This window comes from Pinus tabuliformis, chromosome X (assembly GCF_031772625.1).
Source record: "Pinus tabuliformis cultivar Carrire ecotype Pingquan chromosome X, CPIR1, whole genome shotgun sequence".
NCBI lineage: Eukaryota > Viridiplantae > Streptophyta > Pinopsida > Pinales > Pinaceae > Pinus > Pinus tabuliformis.
The window spans coordinates 1,572,856,486-1,572,866,945 of NC_142308.1; the positions used below are offsets into that span (position 1 = coordinate 1,572,856,486).

At 37.7% G+C, this 10,460-nt stretch overlaps 1 protein-coding gene across 1 annotated transcript in view; it reads right to left on the bottom strand.

Annotated features, from left to right (window-relative positions):
- The window catches only part of LOC149146032 (uncharacterized), a 61,082-nt gene extending 54,109 nt beyond the window's left edge, over nucleotides 1-6,973 (bottom strand). Inside the window, exons 1-2 of the mRNA XM_089452635.1 lie at nucleotides 4,951-6,973; nucleotides 2,865-4,806 (exon numbers count right to left, since the gene is read on the bottom strand). Of these exons, the coding sequence (XP_089308761.1) occupies nucleotides 2,865-4,806; nucleotides 4,951-6,973 (3,965 nt within the window). The remainder of the gene's footprint in view (nucleotides 1-2,864; nucleotides 4,807-4,950) is intronic.
- Nucleotides 6,974-10,460: the final 3,487 nt, after the last annotated feature.

Here is a 10,460-nt window from a genome sequence, read left to right on the forward strand (position 1 = left end):
ACCTATATTTAATGTGCTTACTGCATATTCAATGAAACATAATTATTTGTTGTTGTTAGTCTGTGCATTCAAAAAAGCTAAAAATATCAAGGCATATTGGTACTCACTTAGGCAAAGCAAAGCCTCCCTACTCGAGTGAATTAGATAGAAATAACCACAACGTGGTGCAAGGCCACTGCCCAAATGCATCTAAAACACCATGTTCCGCCACGAAACCAACCCAATATAGCTTCCCTCCTCTTTCATCATTGTCATTTACACTCCCCTTATTTCCATCACCCAAAATACCCTTGACCACAACGTGGCGCAAGGCCACTGCTCAAATGCATCTAAAAACATTGTGTTCCACCATGAAACCAACCCAATATAGCTTCCCTCCTCTTTCATTGTTGTCATTTACGCCCCTTATTTCCATCACCCAAAAGACCCTTGACCACAATGTAGCGCAAGGCCACTACTCAAATGCATCTAAAAACATTGTGTTCCACCACAAAACCAATCCAATATAGCTTCCCTCCTCTTTCATCACTATCATTTACACTCCCCTTATTTCCAGCACCCAAAAGACCCTTGAGGGGCATCTCGCAAACACAAGCCAAGGCATCCACTTCTCTAGGTCGATAGGCAACACGTGGCAAGAATTGAAGCAAAAAAGAAAATGCAAAGTGTTGCTTCCCATAATGCCTGGCATTCCTCCTTTGAACCTGTCCCATTTGTTTTTTTTCACAATTTCTCTTTGGATTTCGGAACCATGTTTTTTTGGCTTAAAATTGTTTTTAAAATCATTTATCAACAATTAATTTCATTTATTTCCTCTATAGACATTATCTTCTTTAACAATTCTTTTACTTAAATCAATATACTTTTACTCTCTTTTTTTCTCCTAACATTTTTCTTGTTCTAACGATATATATGATTATATATACAACTTTACGACTTTCGAAACTTTATAGCTTTGGAATAATTTTTTTATTCATTTTTTTTTTTTATATATTCTTTCTTTTACTTATTATAGCTTATATTTATTTCAAATTTGTCTTTGCTTAACTTCTCTTGAGTGGAAATAACTATTTCAAAGTTAATTTCTAAATTCAATTTTCTTTTCTTTTCATCATTAAAAATTATTATTAGTTTAATTAAAACTCTTTTTATAAATATTCTTTTTCATTCTATATATATATATTTATTGTTAATTAAATTTAAAACAATAATTAAAATTAAATTTGCATAAATCAGAGTTGAACATTTTTAAAGCCAATGGATATGAACCGTAGAGTTCAATTATTTATTTGTTATTGTTTTAATTAAAAACAGTTCTTATTTGAAAAAAATATTATCTCAATTTCATTTGTATATATTTTTGTTTTTTAAATTATATATTCAATTTTCATTTTTTTCAATTAAATATTACATTTATATTTTTCCCTTTTATTTTATTTCATTGTCTTATTTTTTCTTTTAAATCTTTTCCTTTTCTATACTATCTCTTATTTAATAATTTATATTTATTAAATAAAAAAGTTATTATTTTATTGAATAATTAAAAATGATTCTTTTATTTCATTATCTTCTTTTTCCTTTAATTTTTTTTTCTATAATATCACTTATTAATAATTTATATTTTTTAAATAAAAATGTTATTATTTTATTGAATAATTAAAAGTTTTTTGCTGGTTTACAATGGATATTATTTTAATTAAAAACTATTTTTTTAATTATTTTATTTATTTATTTTTTAGAGGAATCTTCGGCGAAAATCACATAGAAAAACTTTTGTCGACGCATTTCGAACCAGCTGTAGTTCATCGTCAGGACAAGTTGAACGAACAGATCTCATTAAGCACAATAAATAGATAGGGCAAAGAATCCAACCTTAACGGCTAACAACCAACAGCTAGAATTGACTGGAAGACGGCTAGCTTGACTTTGATAAAGGGTCAAAGAATAAAAATAAAATTTTAATTCATTTTATTATATTAATTAATTAAATACAAATCTTTTTGGTTATTGATATTATATTAGAATTAAAATGTAAGGGACAATGTTAGAATTAATATATAAATCATTGTAAATATATTAGTGAATGTGAATGAAATAAATTAAAAATTATGTAAAATAACTCAATTATAAAAATATTAATTAGTTATAAAAATTAAAAAGGAAAAAAAAAAAAAATTAATTTTATATATTAATATATATATATATATATATATATATATATATATATATATATATTCACCAAGGAGTTAAAAAGAAATTATAAAATAGATTAACATTAAATAAATTTTATGAAAAATAAAAATAAAAATAAACTTAATAGACAAAGCGTTCACTTCAAAAATAAAACCAAAAATGGAGTAATGGTTAACTTCTCTTTATTATAAGAATTATTATAATATTAAAAATAGTATATTATATTTATATTTACACATTAAATATATATTTTATTGTTTTTTTTTCCAAGGAAAAAAATCGAACTTTTTTATAAGAAATAAAAAAGTTACAAAGCATATGAGTAAACATTCTGCCAAAAACTGCATGAGAGGGAGCATATACTCCTCTGTGTAGGAACAACAGCATACCTACAGTCCCTGCTATGACTCCTATACCCGGCCTAAACAGCCACGCCATAAAACAGTAATCAAAACAAGTCTCAGGAAACCTGGGTCTCCTTTTAAAAGGAAAACAACCCATAGCTTATACAAATTAAACCACAGTTCACTACATCCGCTCTATCAAAGCAGAGCAAAACAGTAAATAGAGAGATACAGTTTTCATATGCCACCAGCATCATATAAAACCTCTGATAAACTAGTGCATATAAATATAGACAAAAAAGTTGTGAGTATGGGGGGAGATCCGACACACGGATCTGGTTCTGGTCCTGTTCCGTTATTCTCCATGTGCCCACAGCTTGCTGCAAACCTGCTTTAGAAAGCCGGTCTGCCTCTTCGTTCTTGTCCCTGTAGATGTGATCAATGGAAAAAGCATCAAACTGTAACTTTAGAATTTGAATTTCTTCTAATAACGGCAACAACACATAATGCTGACATCTATATTTCCCAGTGACCCAGTTGACAACATTCAGCGAATCTCCAAAAATCTGAACTGCAAGGATATTTATGTGAATGAGCCAGCAAAGGTGTAATTTCAAGGCTGAGAGTTCTGCATAATTGTTTGTACCCATACCAAGACCCACTGAGGCTTTAAACAAACGAGATGGGCTAATGTGAATAACAATCCCGGCTCCAGTGGAATTGTTTTGGGCTGCTCCGTCAAAAAAAGCCCAAGGGATCCCATCCTTAATCTGAATCTCCTTCCGGAGATCAGATTTTGAGGGACCATCCGGCTCCGGAATGCTGGCAAGGATGGCAGAGCTTTGAATTGCAATAGCTTCCACGGGGGTGTGTTTTTCTCTAAAAATACTTCGATTCCTGGCAAGCCAAATGCCCCAGCAAATGATGGGGGGAAGATTCCTCAGATTTTTCACATGAAAATGATTCCACCAGTACTCCCAGGCATTGGACAAAACTTCCCCCTCCCACCTTACTTTGACGTTCAACAACTTTTCTGCTTCATTCCAGACTTGCCTTGTAAAGGGACAAGTGAGGAACAGGTGCGAAATGGCTTCTAAGTCTTTAAAACAAAGAGGGCATCTGCCAGGACCCTGTTTAAAACGAGCTTGTAGAATCTCCCATGAAGGGATCCTGCCTTTTAAAGCGCACCAGAAGAAGATCCTAGCTTTTTTGGGGCATTTCAGTTTAAATAAAGGCTTTGCCCACCAAACAGGGGGATCCCATCCCTTTTCCTTCATCAAAAAGTTATACCCAGCTTTAGGAGAGTAGTAGCCTGTCTCAGAGTGAGCCCAAACCAGGGAATCCGGGCAATCCTTTATTCTAACATTTGATCTTCTAAGCTCCTGAAGAAAGAGCTGCCAGTCATTCCTCCACATGGGATCTAGTCCTAACTCAACTTCGGATTTCCAAGCCTGCCCCCATATTGATGACTGCTCCATATTAGCTATCTGGTTTAAGCTTTTGATACCTTTATCATCAAGATGAAGAAGCAGATCAGGAGATAGAGCGAAGCTTTCGCTACACCCTACCCACGGGTCCCTGCCAATCCTCAAACTTTCACCATTCCCTACTCGCCAAGCCAAACCTTGTTCAATTACTTTAAAAGCCTCTGAGGTTGCTTTCCAAATAACTGAACAATTCCTTCCTTTTTTGTTTGGGCTCCTAATCCACTCTTCAAGAGGAACTGGGTCAATATACTTTCTCTTGACAACCCTAGTGCAGAGATTTTCCGAGGTTATAATTCTCCATCCTGATTTTGCTGCCAAAGATTTACTGAAATCAAAAGGGCTTTTTATGCCCCAACCACCCCAATCTTTCGGCCTAGCAATTTTATCCCACGCCACCCAGGGGAGAATTGAATCCTCCTTAGACCCCAACCATAGAAACCTGCTACAAATCTGTTTAATTTTATGAAGAATCCCTTTGGGGATCCAAGTCAATGCTGCCCAAAAGACCGGAATTGCCTGAAGAACAGAGTTTACCAGAGTAAGTCTACCTGCCCGCGATAACCACTTGAAACTCCAGTGAGAGATTTTTTGTTCAATCTTTGCCACCAACCAATTCCAATCCTGCTTTCTATAAGAGGATGGTTTTAGCCAGAAACCAAGATATTTGAACGACTGCTCCATATTACAGATTCCGAAAGGCAGATAAGAGGCAATCAGGATCTCCTCCTGTCTACTGAAACCTTCACAAATTAGCTGGGACTTTCTATCATTTATTTGAAGCCCTGTAGCTTTTAGGAACAGATCAAGGATAGATTTAATCTCTTTAATTTCATTTATGTTCCCATTTGTTAATAATAAAATATCATCAACAAAAAGAAGATGAGTTATGAACAAATTAACAGCAACTTCCAAACCTTTGACCAAACCTGATCTCTTTGCATTTAAAATCAACCTACTCAGTCCTTCTGCTGCTAGAAGAAAAAGCAGCGGAGAAAGAGGGCAGCCTTGACGCAACCCTCTTTGGCTTTTAAAAAAATTTGAGGCAGCCCCATTGATCAGAACAGCAAAGTTTACATTTGATATGCATCCCATGATCCAGTTTATAAACTCCACCTTAAAGCCTAAATGCGTCAAAAGCATCCTTAGATATGTCCAGCTGATCCTGTCATAGGCTTTAGAGAGATCTATTTTGAGTACGGCCCCCTTTTTGTTTGCTTGCCTGATGCTGTGGATAGTTTCCTGAGCTACCCCGATAGCTTCATGGATTTGGTGCCCATCCAAGAAACCAAATTTCTCCTTTGAAATGCAAGAGGATAAGATAGGTTTCAGGCGAATCGTAATGATTTTTGCAATGATCTTGTAGATAGTATTGCATAGCGAAATCGGCCTGAAATCTTCAAAAGAAACTGGATCCTCTTTTTTTGGAATGAGGGCAATGAAAGTAGAATTAAACGGACCATAGATTTCTCCTTTCTTCCTTGATTCCTCCACTACTTCCGTAAGTTCTGCTCCAATTGATTCAAAGAAATGAGAGAATAATTCTATGGTCCAACCATCTGGCCCCGGGCTTTTATCTTTTGCCATAGATTTTATTACACTTTCTACTTCCTCCTTGGACACTTCTCTGAAAAGATCTTCTGCATCCTCTTCCTCCACAAAACGGGGAAAAGCTTGGGCTGTTCGAATAATTTCAACTAAGGATGTCCCCCCAGGATCAGAGAAAAGGGATTGAAAATGGAGCTTCCCCATATTTGATAGCTCTTCAAAGGAAGAGGCCTCTCTTCCTTCCGAATCCTTCAGCTTCCAGATGGTATTTGCATTCCTCCAACCCTTTGTATAGTTATGGAAGAATTTTGTGTTTTCATCCCCCGCCTTCAGCCATATAGCCCTACTTTTCAATCTCCACTCCTCTTCTCTATCTAATAAAATCTTTGCTCTGCTCTTTTCTAGAGCTAGGATTCTTTCTTTCGACTCATGAGATGAATAAGCATCCGTCTCTGGGTCTTCTAACACACGAAGGGCCTCATCAATACTGACCAATTCTTCGGTTTGTTTTTTCCTTCTGGCTGAGGCGCATTTGATAGCTGCTTTCTTAAGTCTTTTAAGGTTTTCCATGAAAAGAGCTCCTTTATTCTCCGAATGACTACACCCCGAATGCCTCCAGGTGTCTCTGAAGAGCTGATTAAAAGAATCCTCCTGTAACCAAGAGGCGTTGAATTTAAACGGGGCAGCCAGCTTAGGAGGAGGTTTGGATAATTCCAGTAGAATGGGAAAATGGTCTGAGTTCCCCCCATCACCCACCCATTGTCTGAATAATGGAATTAAGGATGCCAACCTTTCACTGATGAGAAACCGATCCAATCTTTTAGCAATTCTATCCTCCCCGGTTCTTCTGTTCCTCCAAGTAGGTTTGGCTTTAATGATATTTACGTCAATCAGCTTATGTGTAAGAAGGACACTTGTGAAGAAATCAGTCAGAGGGTCCTCCCTCGCCAAAGGTCCCCAAGCTTCAGCGGTCCCCATGGAAAAGTTAAGATCTCCCCCAATAATGAGGTGTTTATCTTTTATCAGACTTTTAGAGAGGAAATCATTCCAAAAAGAAACTCTCCCCTGACAGGGACCATAAACATTGACAAACAACAGAGGAATATCAAAATCAGGGGAGACGAGCTCTATGCCCAGGACATTTGGAAGCCCCCAGAAGTTTAGCATCTTCAGTCTTCCTTCTTTAAAACCGACAGCAAGCCCGCTCGAATGTCCTGAGGCATCTAGGGCTATGAAAATCCAACCCGGAAAAGAAGAACGGAGAGCATATTCAATATCAGAGCTTTTACCCAAAGTTTCTTGCAGGAACACAATGTCCGGGTTGAGACGAGACAAAAGGTCTTTTAAAGCCAGTTTTTTGGGTTTACTGGCTAAACCCCTGCAATTCCAAGAAAGACAAATCATTTTTTAACCACCTCAGGGGTTTTAGCTTCTCTAAGCGCCCCAGGGATCGACATTTGTTTACCATCTGCCACATCAAATATAGCTTTAACTTGTGCTTTTGATAGATTGGATTTCCGACCTCTGCCTTTTTTTGAAAGACTCTTAGACACCTCGGCTCCTAATCCACCTACAGACTCCGTAAACTCCGACAAGGAAACAGACTTCTTACTGAGGGATCTGAGGTTGTAATGATAGACAGAAGAGGAAGAACCCGGACCCTGATAATTCGGGGAAAAATCCTTACAGTTCAAATTTAAGGAGGGAATAGCAGCTGAAAGGTCTTCAATATTTTGCATGACATCATTGCAATTGTTTAACAAAAGACTACCCCCAACGATTGATGCAGAAATAAAAGAAGAATTGTTTGGGGATGACTGCATACCGGAAGGGACAACTTCTACATTGATGACTGGATCAGCAGTAGGCGGCTCTGAAGACGGCTAGACATCAGATGCACGAACCGGGTCCACGCCTTCCCGATTCTCTCCCTCCTTTGATCGATGAAGGAGCTCTTCCATAGGATCTTCATTTGGAGCAGATCCTCCCACCGATCCCTCGGGCTTTTTCAGAGCGGCATCCCACTCCTCTTCTTTGATTTGAGTCCTCCTTCTTCTCTTCCCCAACGGACAATCCCTCGCCAGATGCCCATGCTCATGACAGCGGTGGCACCAAAAAGGAAGAAGCTCATAGTCCAGGGGCTGTTTGATCACATATTCCTGATACTACAAAGTTATTGATTCTGCCAGACCTTCCTTCGGATTGAGCCTTACTAATATCCTTGCCACAACTTTTTCGAAGGTATGGAGGAATGATCTATCGGCATCCAAATATGTGCCCAGGAGGTTCCCAATGGATTTGAACACGGAATCCGCCCAAAGGAAAGGGGGCAAATTTGGAGCCCTTACCCATACAGGAAATTCTTCGACTTTTTCTTTTGAGGCATCGAACAAGGGGGACCATCTCTTGAAGAAAACAGGTCGATTCCCGTAAGCCCAGTTCCTCTCTTCGACCCATTCCAAAGCCTCCCTTCTATAAAAACTAACCATAAACCAACCCTTGACCAAGGTATTGGTTTTGAAAGAAGCAGCCGGGGTCTCCAACCACTGGCTCTCCGCCCACTGCCTTAATGACTTGCCTGATACTGGCCGCCCTCTAATTCTGCCCACAAGGGTACAATCTGCCACCTCCAGAACATCTTGCACCTGCACGTCCATACCAAGAACATAATTTGCAAAGCGCTTCTTCTTTAAGGGTTTAGCCTTCTTCCTTTTTTCTCCAGTCTTCTGCGGTTCTGGCTCCGAGACCTTGTCCCCTAGCTCAGGATTTTTCTCCCCTTCCACTCTTTGCGAGCCACTTCCAAGTGCTGCTGGCTTATCAACCCCAGTTCCAGGTAGGGTTTCAATCATTCCTTCGACAGGACTCCCCACTTCTCCATCCACCAAAAAAACTCCTTCCTCCACCACCTTACCACTACCTAAAGAAGAAGCAGGCTTCCCCTGCTTTGCCGCCTTACCAACCCCTGCAGTAAAACCCTCCGCCCCTACAAACCTCTGAGAGGAGTCTTTAGAAAAAAGAGCCCTATTAACCGACTGAGAATTGCTTTTACCGCCCACCTCTTTCCCAGCAATATGGATGCCCCCTACTGGCCTCCAAACCCCAATGTTTTGGGGCGAGCTAATGATATCCTCCAAACCACCAGTCTGGTAAAAAACCTTTGAAGGGGAAAAAGGCTTATCGTCAAGTGGCGCAGTAAATTTGTCTCCCCGTCCGCCTAGCTTTGCATGAGGGTTTTCCTCCTCATAGCCCTTGCCGAAAAAGTCGAGGCCGCCTGACAAATCCCAGCTCTCGTCCAACAAACCCTTAGTGCTTTTAGAAATGCGCGCACCTCCAGCCGAGACCAGTGCAGACGCATGACTGTCCCCTTGCCCAAAAAACTTACCAATATTCTGTTCGGTGATATCCTTGCCCCAGACCGAGAGTATATCCTCCGGGGTTGGGTCGAGTTCCACCGATTCATTAGCAATTACCATGGTTAAATCACAAAAGCCCCGTAATAAAACGACACCTCCTCACAAACTTTACCCGAGGAGAGCACAGAAAACCGCTTGCAAGCAAGAGAGTTGACCTCGTGAAAGAAACAATGCAGAAAACCTCCTATGTTGAAAACAAAAGAAACCCACCACAGGTAATCACGCCCTCCCTAAAGCCCGAACCGTGACAGTAACCGGCGCCCGACTGAAAAGCGAGAATATTTTATCCCAGCTGTCTCTTTCTCCGTCTGCCCGCCATCAAAAAACAGCCTCGTTGGGTCCGCCCGCAGCCCGAACCCCGTACCTGCGTGTCCTCTCCTACGTCGTTTGCATCACCTAGGCCTAGGGCCTAGGGTTCCCGGATCGAACCCTATTCTCTCCATCCGCTCAACTCCCTAAATATATTTTATTGTTTTCTAATTATATATTCAATTTTCATTTTTTGAATTTAAATAATATATTTATATTTATGTTTTTTTTGTTTTTATTTAATTTTCTCTGTGGTCTTATCTTTATTTTCTTTTAAATTTGTTCTATAATTCTATAATATCACTTATTTAATCATTTATATTATTTTAAATAAGAAATGTTATTATTTTATTTAATAATTTAATTCAACTTTATTTTCTTTTTCTCACCAAAAAAATATTATTATTTTAATAAAAAATATATTATTTTTATTAAACTTTATTTTTTATTCATTCATTATTTTAATATTCATTTTTCTTTCTTAATTATTTTAATAAAAAAAAAATATTTTTATTAAACATTACCTAATTTTTATCTATTTTATTTTTAAATATTTAATTTTGGTTTATTAACAATATATATATATATATATATATATATATATATATATATATATATATATATTGCCTTTTCTATTATTTCAATTATCAATTTACACTTTAAAGTGAATTTCTTTCTTCAAAACTTTATAACTTTCAAATATTTTTTTCCCATAGCTTAGACCGATCTATCTGAGCCACTCACATAGAGCATATTCTGGCCATACTTCAATCTAGGCTACTCAAACAAAGTATATTCTTGGCATATTCGCTCCAGATTTAATCACAACTGTCTAATCATATTTATAAAAAAGGTGAAACCTACATATTTCCACCCAAGTGGAAATATATAGGATTATCTAGGAATTAGACAAATTTTTGAAGTTGTGTAATTATTATGAGGTTTTCTCTTAAAATTTGGTGAAAAGATTTTGATAAAAATGGCAATGTTTGTATTAAAATAAAACCCGTTGGTCAGATCTACAAAAGAGAGTCTGAACCAGGAGAGTCTAGCTTTGCAGAACGCTCTACATTGTTCATACACATTACACATTAAATAGAAAACATGGTTTTAGGGAAGTTAGAACAACATCCTAAGAAATAGAAACTAATTCCTATCCTGAGGTTACC